Source organism: Tenrec ecaudatus, chromosome 1, assembly GCF_050624435.1.
Source record: "Tenrec ecaudatus isolate mTenEca1 chromosome 1, mTenEca1.hap1, whole genome shotgun sequence".
Taxonomy (NCBI): Eukaryota; Metazoa; Chordata; class Mammalia; order Afrosoricida; family Tenrecidae; genus Tenrec; species Tenrec ecaudatus.
This window is the reverse complement of record NC_134530.1, coordinates 193,828,484-193,841,582: the sequence shown is the minus strand read 5'-3', so window position 1 is coordinate 193,841,582 and position 13,099 is coordinate 193,828,484. Positions and strand designations below refer to the sequence as shown.

General features: G+C 52.4%; 1 protein-coding gene across 1 annotated transcript in view; it reads right to left on the bottom strand.

The window, feature by feature from the left end:
* Positions 1–12,753, bottom strand: part of LHX4 (LIM homeobox 4) — a 50,152-nt gene extending 37,399 nt beyond the window's left edge. Inside the window, exon 1 of the mRNA XM_075540491.1 lies at positions 12,681–12,753. Coding sequence (XP_075396606.1) covers positions 12,681–12,753 — 73 coding nt within the window. The remainder of the gene's footprint in view (positions 1–12,680) is intronic.
* Positions 12,754–13,099: the final 346 nt, after the last annotated feature.

Below are 13,099 nucleotides of genomic sequence, written 5' to 3'. Positions count from 1 at the left end.
AAGGAAAAAAAAGACTTTTTTCCCCCTCAAAACAAAAATAGACGCAGAAAGCATCCATGGCTCCAGGACAGAAGTCACAGTCTGCTTTGAGGGGCTGCGGGTGCTGAGCGTGGCACTACGGCTTCAGTCATGTGCACAATGCAGCAGCCAGGAGCTGGAACCATGCCCACTTGACAGACGAAGAACCTGAAGCAAGCAAAATGCTCTGGGTGCCACCACTAGAAGGGGAGCAGAACCCACCACTGCCAGCGCGCCTGCCCCCCTTAGGCTGGACCAACCCCCACCAGGGGCAGGGGGGTGGGAAACCTAGCATACCATGTGTCACCTGGGGGCCCTTGCATATCATGTGGGAGTGGGGGTGGGGGCCTGATGCAGCCTGAGGGTCCCTCTCAAAATGCTCTGCTTACAATGACAAAGAGGTGAGTCACTGGCCACTGGGGTGCCCTGCTCAGGAGACTGGGGTAAATGGTAATGTTCCTGGGGCCCAGTAAGCTGGCTGCCTGGAGGGACCTTGAAAGCCCAGGGAAGTCTGGTCTGAGCTCGCCCACCCAAAGCCAGAAGCTCTGTCAAGTCCCCTCCGTTCCCACCTATGAGACCTCCCACTTCAGGTCATGATTCAATTTGTGAGAAATGTAAAGTATGGGGGGTGGGTGGGGGTGGAGCAAACAGCAACAATACAAGCTTTCGCTTTTTCCCCTACAATATATTTTCTTCTTCTTCTTTCCCACAGGACAGAGGTGATCTTGGTCTCCTCTCAGAAGTAAAGATCTAACTAAAATTTCTAAGGGGCAAAAGGGTTTCCAAAGCCCTAGCAAGCTCCCTGACTTCGCTGAAGATTCTGAATTACAGAACTGAGCTTCAAAAATGGCCTGGGAGCAGAGCTCAGTGGTTACTGGGAGGGAATCAGCTCTGTAAACGCAGTTCCCAAGATGAGGAAACTTTTTTTTAAATGGAAGCCTTTTAAAGGTTTTTCAGCATGTATGTATTCTGTGGCGATGCCCTTTGCTGGGGCCCTAAAGAGGGGCACCATAGGTGGGAAGGACTGGCTTCAGAAACAGTCCTGGCACTGGCACCGCAGGGAAAAGCGCACTCCTTCCCCAGGGCAGTCGGTAGGTCCCTGGCAGTTCTCCTGCAGAGGGATAAGCCCTCAAGGCCCAGACGCACTCACTCTGCACACAGACACCCTTAGGCACACTCACAAATACACAGTCACACACACACATGTCCACACACAAACTACATAGAAACAAAGGCACACTCATAAAACAGACACAGACACATAAAAAACACACACACACAAGAAAACCCAGAAGATACTCACCCAGAAGATACTCAGACACCCTGATGTACATACACAATCACACAAATCCACCCCCCCATATACACACATGTGCCACTCATATATACAGGCTACATAATACAGCATACTCTGCAGTCTCGTAGTCTCATCTACACAAACACACACATATTCACACACGCATCTTCATACATAGGCTGCCATGTTGCTCATCTGCAAACCCAGTTCTGAAGTCAAGCTCTGGCTGTGGAAAAGAAGCAAGCAGTGATAGCCAGAGCTGAGCTGGCTGCCTGGTGCTGGGTGGGGTGTGGGGTGGAAGTGAAGAGACAGCTGGGGTGATGGTAGTGAAATACTTTTAAATACCTTTTTGGAGAGAGTTTTTAAATATTGGGTTTTATTTTTCCTGAAAGCTTTCAATTTTGGTCAGTTTAGACTTCCCACTCTTTTGATCTGCCAAATTGTGTACAATAAACCAATCCTAGGTTGGACCTGGGCTCAGATTCTGATTCTATCATGTCTGTGACACTAGGCAGATGACTTAACCTCCTTGAGCCTTGGTTTTGCCATCTGTTAAATGGCACAGCATCTGTCTTTTGAGATTGCAATGGGGATAAACCTCTAGCCCATAAACCATAAACCATTGTCTGAGCTCAGTGGTTAGTTAGTACCTGCTGCATTCTCCTGGCCAGTTTTCACCAAGGTGAATTTATATAGTTAAAGAATATTAAAATGATGTCATGCTGTATTGGCTCTCACTACACCTGTTTTCCTTCACACCTGCTCTGCAAAACAAAACGAAGTCATTCAGAACCCTCCTTTCTATTAGAACAGAAATAAATCAATAAAGAGGGGGTCCAGTGCTTTTGGAAGAAAGATTCTTTCCTCCACAAACTGAGGGCAGTTAGCCAGAGCATGGTCCTCTCCCAACATACCAACGTTGAGAACAAGGAGGCCCGGCCGCCACATGCAGACCCCACTACATGGCTCAGGGAAGGGAGTGGCCGGAACACAGCAGAAAATTTGAGGTTTCTTGCATTTTTTATTTTAACATCTAGCTGCCCAAAAGAAAAGGGGCTAGCTCTTACTTTGTCTCCCACTCTCATCCTATGGCCATCATCTTCTTCACCAAGGAAGCTTCTAAAACTCCCAGACTGGTGCCTCTGCCCTCAAAGCACCTGACACAGCCATGAGGGAACACTGGGCCTCTTTTCCCACGTGGGGGAGGAGAAGCAAAAAAAAGACCCTATTTCTGAGCCCCTCAAATTTCCATTTGTGACATTTTCAACAGCTGGGAAATGAAAAAGACCGAAAGGTCTATGGTGGTCAGCGCAGAGCAAATTGTCCACACCCATGGTGAGGTAGCAAGAAGAGACTGCCTTGTGCATTTCTAAGAACCCCACTCACGTCTCTTCATTTCCAAGAAATTGCTCTCAAGAAACCAGAGGCCACCGAGACATTTCAGAGAGGGTTATTGGTTTGTTTGCCTGATCGATTTTCATTCTTTGAAAAATGGGTCTTTCTTTTGGGTCTTGAAGGGAAACAGAGAGAGAAACAAAACTAACATCTCTACTGAGGACATTAAAATGAGAACCAACACACCTGACCATGGTCTCTAAGAGGTCTTCAAGGAGGTGCTCCTTTCTGGGGAAATGTATCTGAATTCCAGATAGTTCTCTTGGGATCACAATGCTGACGAATGACTTCAATATTTCAAAAATTGTTAGTTGTAAGAAATGGAAGAGCGTTCATTTACTTATGCTCTTAGATCAAGTTAATTCATATTTTGTAAAAATTGCATACCGAGGTGTCACTTGGCATTGCATTTTTAGCAGACTTTGGATGACAAGAGTTGCTGTTTTGTTCCACATGTCAGAACAGTCAGTCTCCCTCCCAACTTCCAGAAAAGGGAGCCCAGGTCTGGGGGAAATACTTCCTCAGAGCCCTGCTTGCAGACCCCACAAGACCCCACTGTCGCTTGGCCACTTCCTGGGACACCCAGGACCACTCCAGCCTGTTGGGGACAGCTGTCTGCAAAATGGAAACACGAAGGGTGGCCAGCTCTCTGAACTTTGCCCAACATACTCACATTTGCAAGCAAGCCCTTCACTGCTCCCTATGCCCCAGTGGGTGGAGTATTGTTATGTTTAAAAGTTTATGCATCAGCCTACGGGTCCACCTAACAGCCTTGGCTCCAAAACAAAGTTCAGCAGGCCGAGAGTAGCAGAACGCCTGGGAAATGGAAATGTGGATGGCAGAGGAGGGGGCAGGGAGTGGGGCTGTTACATGGAAGTGACTGCCTGTCACAGCACTCTCCCAGGAAACCTAATGTGTAGAAGAAATTGCCTCCTGGGAAACGAATTTGCTCGGCAAACTTTTACCAAAACTGCAATAAAATGTTCAAACAACAACAAAAGCTTAAAAGGATAGGGGGATTCTTTCAAGGTGCACAACTGGGTGCCAAAGTTCTTTGCCCCTTGATGACAGTTTGGGGTTCCATGAGGATCACTCAGAAGGGCTCCCCTCGGTCTGAGGCTTTCATTGCTAGCTGTATTGCTGGTGGCTTCACTGTGGAGTAAGTCCTCTAAACTCCATCTTAAATAACATTTGGCCAACAAATGTATCCCAAAACACCTACTTTAATATCTTTACACTTCTTTCCTGACTACCAGTAGAAAGAAAATGACAAATGAGGACTTTCAGGAAACACAGAGACAGTTGAAAGAATATTAAACAACGATTTCTCTGGGAATTCTCCATTGCTTCTCCACATGTAAGGTGAACTCAGCCACTGTGGAAGGCAGGACTCAAAGGTGGCCTCAGATTGTCTGTGTAAGGACGAACAAGTGCACAGTTTTTGAAAATGCTTGGGAAATCCCCACTCACTGATTTCTTCAGAGAATAACCTGAGCCTAAAGCCAACTTCTGGAACACCAAAGCCTGTCAATTAGAATGGAGGTCTACTCTAGAATCAGTGGTCTGATTTGGACTTGGAGCGAGCTTCCAGAATGGTGAGAAAATACCTGTTTTCAAAAGCCAAAAAAACAAAAAAAGGTATAGTTAAAATTAAACTAATCAAAAGTTCCAGGACTGGAGATAAAGAACTATAGAATCAAAGTTCTGGTCCTAAGTCGCCACCATCAATGATGACGGAAAAAGCCCTGTATTCTGGTCATTAGGTCCCATTTAAAGCCCCTGCTACTCTTGACTGGAGGAGCCGAGGAGCCGACCCGCACCACACACTGAGGAAGCCCTCAGCCAGAGTCTGGGGCCTTTGTCACCCCACAAATCAGGACTCATCTTGAAGTGTCTCTCCCTCCCCCCTCTTGATATTTCCCTTCTAAAGGTGCTTCGCCTTCATTTTGTTTTCTTTGTCACAATGTCCTTTGTAATGATTTCCCGTTCTTTGCAAACAGCACATCTTAAAGAAACCATAATCTAGTTTTCCAAAGATGTCTTACCAAAATTGTCATAACCTAGTATGAATAATCTCAGAAGCCACACAAGTGAAAGGATGACAGTCTAATATTTTTTAAATTTCAAGAAGAAAAGTCCCAGTGAGTGTCACTTTGTGATGGTGACGGCAGCATTAACTGGCTCAGCCACAAGAACATTGGAAGCATTCTAACAAAAGGCTGGCATTACACTTAAAGCCAGTCACATTCTCTACCGTGACTATATCTACTAATACCACACATCAATCTGTATGCACTTGTTGTCTCATCTCCAGATGTTTCTGCCCCTCTAGTTTGTTTTAACAAATGACTCAAAAGTAGGACAGAGGCAGAAAGCCTTTCCCTTTCAGAGGTGAGCACAGCCAAGCTGTCCTTTCCCTCCACTTCTCCACAAGACCCCTTCCCCAAGGTCCTCTTGGTTTCAGGTGTGGGTTTGGTGTCCCTTTGAAAATCTCCTTTGTCTTTTTCATGTGTTGGCTGTTCAAAATAGTGACCCCTTCAGAGAAGATCAAGTTTGAAAGTATCTTAAGACCATCTCGAGGTTACTATGTTCAGGCTGGAATTTGGATGACATGGTAACCGAAAAGAACCCTGTGACAGGGGAAACAAAATGTAAATGTGTACTAACAAGCACAGAATTCCTTTCCAGCTTATATAATGATGTGGGATTTGTATCTTAGGTAGGATGATAAATCGTCTCAGTAATTGCTAATAAAACAGAAAACCCTACAAACAATCCCATGATCGACTATGGACACATCCCTTATTTCCACCCCATTTTCCCTCTTAATGGTTGCCGCAGCGCCACAATGTGTTTTCCTTAATGTCTCATTTTGTAGCAATGCTCCTTATGTTGGCAATCTCTCCCTCATCAGAGGGAAGTGTCAATTAATTTGACTGCAAGTTTTGCCTCTATTAAACTATTCCCAGAACCAATCCCGTAACCCTCTAACATTATAATTAAAACAAATTCTACTTTAAAGGCATTTGGGGGTGAGTTAGCGCAGTAGAACATCTGTGGTTAGATCTAGACTGACAAGAGGGAAATGTGGGGGTAGAGGGGGTGGCGGGGGATTTGAGAAGGGAAAAGAATCCACCGGAATCACAACAGGAGTTAGGACTTGCCTCCCCAAATGATTGCCAATTGCCGGGTCAGCCTCTAATGCTGTTACCCCAGAGCGCAGTTTCCGGGCAGAATCAATTTCAGGTTCCTCAATTAAACTCAACCTGTCCACCTACACCCAACAGCAGAGCCTCCAAATGGTTGGTTCTTGTTCCATTTTGATCAGAGCTCCTATAAAATTGAGGACTAAAATCAGGGAAAGCCTCGGCTTATTTTTTCCTACCACAAACAAAAATAGGAGGCAGTCTCCAGGTAACTGTAGTCCTGAGACCAGCACTTACACGGACCTCCCTCCTTAGAAAAGGGTGAGAGATGGATAGCTCTCACTTCAGCCTGTGGGACTCAGGAGCCTGGACATGCTGCGAATGCATGCACCCACCTTACTCCCTACAAAAATATCCCGAAGGACAGATGGAAGGAAGTCAAGAAAAAAAGGGGGAGACATCCAGACAAAAGGAGTACAGACATTGAAGCCAGAATGGGATTTTACTAAGAGCAGTAATAGCCGGTTTGCTCACATCAAGATGCGGGCACTGGCACTCACTCTAAGGAAGGAGAAAAGATAGAAAACGCTAGCAAATGTGAATCCTCTGACCCGCGCCATCCCCAAACCCAGCAGCCAGAGCAGCAATGGATCTGCCGCTGCCGCTGCAAACTGCTGCTTCACTGTCTCCAACCTTGGCCTTCCCGAGCGAGTAGCAGGTCCCTTTCTTCCTCCCGTCAGCTAACCTGGTTCCAAGTGTCTGTATGTTCCAAAGCTCCCCAGCTCTAATCCGGATAAATTTCCATAATGGAAAGAAATGACACAAGGTTCCAGCGTCCAATTCCACCTCCCTCCCCCCACCGCAGACCTTTAATTTGGTGAAGGAAACAAGTTTCCCAACCCGGAGAAATCCGCCCCAAAGCCACCGTCTGACCCAAGCAAGAGGCTCGGAGATGGTCTTAGCCGCACAATGAAAAGAATGGGCAGTCACTGTTAACTAATTTTCTGTCTCTGCCAGAGAGCCGGCTCCCAAGCACGAGCCTCCCTCCTCCTGTTCTCCGGGCTTCTCCCCAGCGCCGGTGGCCCTACGGGTCCTGTCTGCTAAAACGGGCGCTAAGTAATCACTAATTGACTACATACAGAGTGAAGGGGCAGGAAAATCCGAGGTAAACGGGAAATCAGCACAATGGAAATATTTAAGACTTGAGGCTGTCTACACCTGGTCAGCGAGGTCATCAGGTCACTGTTGAACACACAAGACGCCCCTGCGACCGTATTTTGTCTACTCACTGGAGAGACATTGCTTTGCTGCTTTCCCTCCTTCAGTCCCCACCCCCACCTCGCTTCCAGGGGGATTCGCTCTTTAAAGAGCAACCCTGGTATTTGCAGTGGGGCAGGAGGACTCCGAGGCGTTGGGAGGAGTCCCTGCCTCTAATCCCTGGAACATTCCGCCAACATTCTTGCGTGCGCCCCGCTTTGTTTTTGGCGTGTCAGGAGGAAGGTGCTGCAGCTGCAGTCGCCCATCCTTTTACTTGGTGCCGCTGCGTTTTTGTCTGTCGGTTTTGTCCCGCCAGGCTTCACCAAGTAATCCCTCTCCTTATTGATTAGCCTTTTCCCCCAGGCCCCTTTAGGCAGTCGCTTCATAGACTACAAGAGCGAAAAGGACAGCAAAGTCCCATTCTGGGGAGAAACGCCAACGGCGGGGTGCAGCCCGCACTCGGTGCCGGGCGGGCGGCAGCGGCGGCCCTGGTTTTGCCCCCGCAGCCCCGTACCAGCTCGCCCTCCCAGGGCGCTTCTAGCACCCTCCCAAGAACCCAGTACACCCCGACGACGGCGCGGGTAGAGAGCTCGGGCCTCAGAAGGGCGCGAGTTTTCGACAAGTTCCCGAAGCGCTAGGCGCAGGACTCAGAGCCTAGGCTAGAAGGCGCACAGGGTGCGCGGGGAGCTGCTGCCTCCCCCGGCTTTCCAAGGGTTAAAAAGCCACGCAAAGGCTCGGGATTTCGGCACTGGTGTTAGGTTGGCGTTTCCAAAGGCTTGGCGAGAAATGGACTTGGGAAGGGTGAGAGGCTTCAGCCCAGTGGCCCCGAACTGGGCGCACGGCCCACTCTCTGGCCTGCAGCGACTTTCACCGTGGACAAGCCGGGCACCGCCGCACCTCGGGGAGGACCGGAGGGAAAGCCTAGAGAGGCACGGGGTAGGGTGCAGAGTGACTGGGGAGAAGGAGGCAGGGCGCAGGGATGTCTAATGTGGCATGCGGTGGACGGAGGTCATGGAGTCCCCTTCGCAGCCTGGACCTCTTCATCGAGAAGCACTACCAGATGCATACGCTGACGGGGCTTTCCCAGCAGGGCGACCCTCTCCACACCCGGGAGCCCCCACCAATCCCGGTTGCTCCGATGAGCGCCCTGACCCAGCGCCGCCCGCAGGCGCGCAGCGGAAGCCTCTCGAATCCACTTCTCGCCGGTGCCGCGGCCACCCAAGGCGTCGACTGCCCGCGGCGCTGTGGAACCCTGCCCAGGTCACCGCGGGGCCACACAGGTCGCGCTCTTAGACCCGAGGACTCCGCTCCCGCAGTTCCCCTCCCCACCTGGCGCTAGCAAGTTTTCCGAGAGTGAAGACCTCAGCCGAGCTAGGGACGAACTCGAGTTAGTGCCTGCTTCCTCTTCGATCGGGCTTTGGGGCTTCCCCGGCCAGCCTCCCGGCGGGCGTATCTCAGATCCCTCATCCTCTCGGCCTGCCTTAAACCCCAATGCTGCGCTCTGAGCGCATGGAAACAGCGAGTCCCAAGCCCTCCTCTGCCCTCACTGTCCCCTGCCACATGGGCGCGCGCCTTCACCCGCTGCCCCAAGGAGGGGCTGCGCGGGCATTCGGGTTTCCCCAAAGCTCCTAGGTGGTGCGCAGCTGGCAGATGTGGCCCAAGGCAAGCGTGGGGTCCCTGCTGCCAGAGAATCTGCACCCCAACCTTTCAACTCACTGATCCGCTGACCCCGCCAACAGACCTTTTAAAATTCGGCTCACGTATAAGGAGAATATTTTTGTAGCGCAGGTCACAGCGAAGTCTGAGGTGCCTAAGGCTATTTATGTATCTTCATCTGATAAAAACCTTTCTGTGAATATGTACCTATCCGTAGATGTGTGTATGTATACATGTATGTATACACAGTATACATACACACATATCTTATGTATCTCATCCGGGCCCTCTTCCCAGACTTTATTCCACCCCGTGAGAAATGGCCTGAAACGAGGACAATGGACAAGATCAGGGCAAGATTTCTTTTGTTAAGCACCCCACGCACCCCGCAGGAGCCTGGGATGGAAGGAAGGGAAGATAGTGCGAATCCTGGAGTTCTCACCAATCACAGAACCAAGTGTCTTTTCCCCACGGCTTTGGGTTTGCAGGGGCTGCGGGAACATACATTTTCGGAGACCTGGAAGAAAGATGGGAGATGGTCCCAAGCCTGCTTCCCCTTTGCCATCCTCTGCTGGGCCAGGATGGTTGTCCCTTTCTCCTGCATGGGTTGCCCCGCTGTTCCGCTAGTGAGCCCACATGTGCATGTGTCGGTCGGCCTTTCCCTCGGAGTCCCAGAGGCTTCGTGGGAAATGGGTATAAAACGAGGGCCAGGGGCGGATAAAAGGTCCCACCTGCCCATAGGCTGGAGACCGAGGCCGACAGAGTCGGGATTTTGTGCCTGGAGGGTCAGCTGAGTCCAGGAGCTGAGCTTCGGACCCGTGAGCCTGGAGGCGCTCAGCATCTATCGAGGGAGGCGGCATACCTAGGAGGGCTGTGCACTGGGAGGAGAGAGAGACCCGCGACACTCGACACTAACGCGCGCCGGCCAAGTAGTGTAACCGGCCAGTGTAGGTCGAGGTCCCTATCTGAACCCATAACTACACCTTTCAAAGGGTCCCTGGACACGCGCGCCCGCCAAAGGTGCTGCTTACTTCCCGGTGGTCTTCCAGCACTCTCGCCCCCGTTCAGGGTAAGGAAGGACCCTGGTTTTGGAAACATTTAGGAAAGGCGTGGGGGGGGGGGGTTCGGTTGCCCCAGATGGCAAGATCGAGCTCAAAGGCCGGTGGGGGTGGAGAATCTACTTTTCTACGTCCAGGCTGCTCTCTGGATCGGCACACAGATCCTGAGCTGACGGTGCGGGAAGTTATATGGAGGCGTCCAAAGGGAGCGCTGGCAGCGGCAGACAGATCCAGGGCTACTGGGCAGGACGTGTGTGCAGGGCTCCTGGCTTAGGGTAAGCGTGGCCAGGAGCGAGCGGCCAGAGGTAGAGGTAGCCAGGTAAGGAGGAGGGCTGGCTGAGTCATGGGCAGTCCCACGGAGGGGGTGAAATTGTCACTCCTTGAAAAGGGTAGGTGAGAAGAATTTCAAAAGGAATCCATCACACCTAACCTCCTCCCTAACTAAGCAAATCAAAAGGGCTGGAAGTGCCAGTTCATGGCAACCCTACACTTGTACCCCCAAATGCTCCATTTGGGTTGGTCCCGGTGATAAGATAATGGAGTAAAAGGTGTAGGTGTGTTTGAAGAGATTAACCTACACCGTCCTGGAGAGACTTGGTGGGGTGGAGGTGGGGGGCTTCTGTCTCTCTTCACCCAAGTTTCCAAAGCCCACTGAAGGGAGTGGGGATTCTCATTCCCTGAGGCCCACGGTGTGTTCCCCAACTGTACCCCCCAACCAGGAAGAGGGGTGGGGGCAAGACACAGGAGAGAAATGACTGTGTAAGTAACTGGGTGTAAGGTCCATGTTTCATGCATTCTCAAGAGTTTCATAGCTGCCGGTCAGCTCTGTTCAAAGCGTGGAGGGTAAATCCAGACCCACACCATCACAAAAGAAAAAAAAGGTTACTTTCCAAAGGACTGTGGGAGACAAAAGGAAAGAAAGCCCACCCTCTCCTGGCTTGGCACTGCCATACCATGCCGGGCTGCCCTCCAGTGAGTCTTTTCCTTAGCTACTTCAGTAAGTTCTCCCGTTTAAAACCCAGACTTGAAGCCACGGCAAACGCAAACGACAGGCTCTGGAAGCAAATATGGATGGGCATTTTAAGGTTCCACCGTGGAACCTTGAAGTCGTCTCTGGGTAAGAGAAACAAAAAGTGAGACAGTTGGGGTGGGGGTGGGGGAGCAAATGAAAGGTGTTGCGCAGCCCAAGGAAGACTGTCCGCTACGGTTCTTCTAGCCCACAGGCCACCTACCGACTGTCGCTATTAAAGCACAGGCGCACTGGGGAGTGAGGACACGCCGCACATGCATGTCCCTCGCCCAAGCAGCACTCCAAGCGGATTAAAGATCACGGTACCTTAGCCAGGGTTTGTGCTTCAGTCTGTTCAGGCGTCTGTGGTGGAGTGGGGGCAGTAACAAGGGCAGTGAGCCCCCACCCCCACTCCCCATTAAAATGATACTTCTTAGTGGTGAACTCCCCAAGGTAGCTACCAACGCGGAAGTGTTTGCCGACAGTTGACACAAAAACAAAGGATAAATGTAAGGCATAGCTAAGAAAAATTAAAATAGGTATGGGTGAAACCGTCCTTTTTTTTTTTTCCAGTTGCTCCTGAAAACTTCGCAGGGAAGCCGGGAGCACGCACTCTCCAGCTTGCTCTTTGAGGTTTCTCTGACCTGAACCCCCCCCCCCCAGTGGAACGCCGGGGCGCAGGGTGGGGTTGGGAGGTGAGTGTAAAGCGGCCCTTACTTTAAACAAGTCCGAGAACATAGCTATGGCGCTATTAAAGAAGTCACATGCAGTAGCACGGAACCTTGGCAAGCGGAGTGGACGGTCAGCGTCTCCGCAGTGCTCCGAGGAGACCTGCAGAGAGCGCGAGAGCCTGCGGGGCAGGAGCGCACGCCCCCGACGGTCTGCTTCGGCTTGCGCACGGACTCTCCAGCACCGCCCTGCACCCGAGAGCTACGAGCAGACACAAGTACCCTCAGGAAAGTCCCAGCGCGTGACACTCTTGCCCACCTGGGGATAACCACTTCCTGAGCTCTGGCTGCCTTGTAATTTCGGGCTCAAGAAAGAAGCTGGCGGGCAGGAGAGCAAAGCGCCCGCGCACCTTACTCTCCCCCTACCCGAGCCCGAGCAACCGGGCCTCCACCCCTTCAGTGCGCCGAGGCAGAACCGAGAGTTCGCAAGTGTGTCCGAAGCCTCTCCCTTCCCTACATTCCTGGACTAGCAGGAATGTGGCGGACGGATTCCCTCACTGGGAGCAGTTGGTCCCCAGCGGCGCAGGCGGTAGGCGCCGCGGGCGGCAGCGGCCGGAGACGCACCAGGCGCGCACACTCCGCGCGCGAACCGCCGGGACCGAGCGTGCGACCCGGACCTCTGCGTCGCGGCCCCGCGGGGGCGGCGGGCGCACTCTCCAACTTCCCGCCAGCTGGGGTAAAGTTACATTAGCTTCGTTTGAGCTTTGACTGTCGCCCTGGGGGAAGGGTGATGATGATGATGATGAAGGCCCACCCCTGCCCTTAGGCCTGGCCCGCTACACACTCTCCTGTGCCCCACCCCACCCCCAACTGCACTCTCTCCAAAGCTCTCTCTCGGCAAAGCCAAGGGCCGGGATGCAAGGTTCGACACCCTTGGCTCGACCTGGGCATTGCCCGGGAGATTTCCAGATTCGACCCCAAAAGCCAGGAGCCCAGCCCTTCAAACAACCTGACTGTGCCAGTGCCCGGTGACAGCCTCTGCGCCCGGATCGCCGGCCCCTCGCCCCGCCCGGCCCCTGAGCCCCGAGCTGCTCTGGGCGCCCGGCCCGGCCCGGCCCGGCCGAGGCTGCTAGCTGCCTTGTTATGAAATGAAACCAGCGAGAAGGGTAGTCTTACGTTGCATCGGCACACCGAGCATCTCCGGGAGCCCCTTGACAGCCCCCTCCGCAGGGACAGCTGCGCTCTGCATCGTAGCGGAGCGCGAGCCAGCGAGTCGCAGTCTACCGAGAGCTCTCGTTCTCTCGCTTCAGCTGGATTCGGAAATTTGAAAATAATAATTTACAAAGCCAACGAGGCCGCCGAAGTCACGGGCGCAGCCGGGCCCTCCACCTCTCGAGGAGGACTCCACAGGCTGGCCGGCCCCCTCCCCCCGCCGGTCCTCGGTCGGCTTCAAATCCCTTTGATCTTGCTCTCTGGGGTTGGTGCTCATCCCCGGGTTGAGGAGACGCGGTTGCTGCAGCTCTGGCTTTTCTCCCCTCCTCCCTCCCTCCCCCGCCCGCTCCCCTCCCCCTCCCCCTCTCCTGCCACCCTTCGCG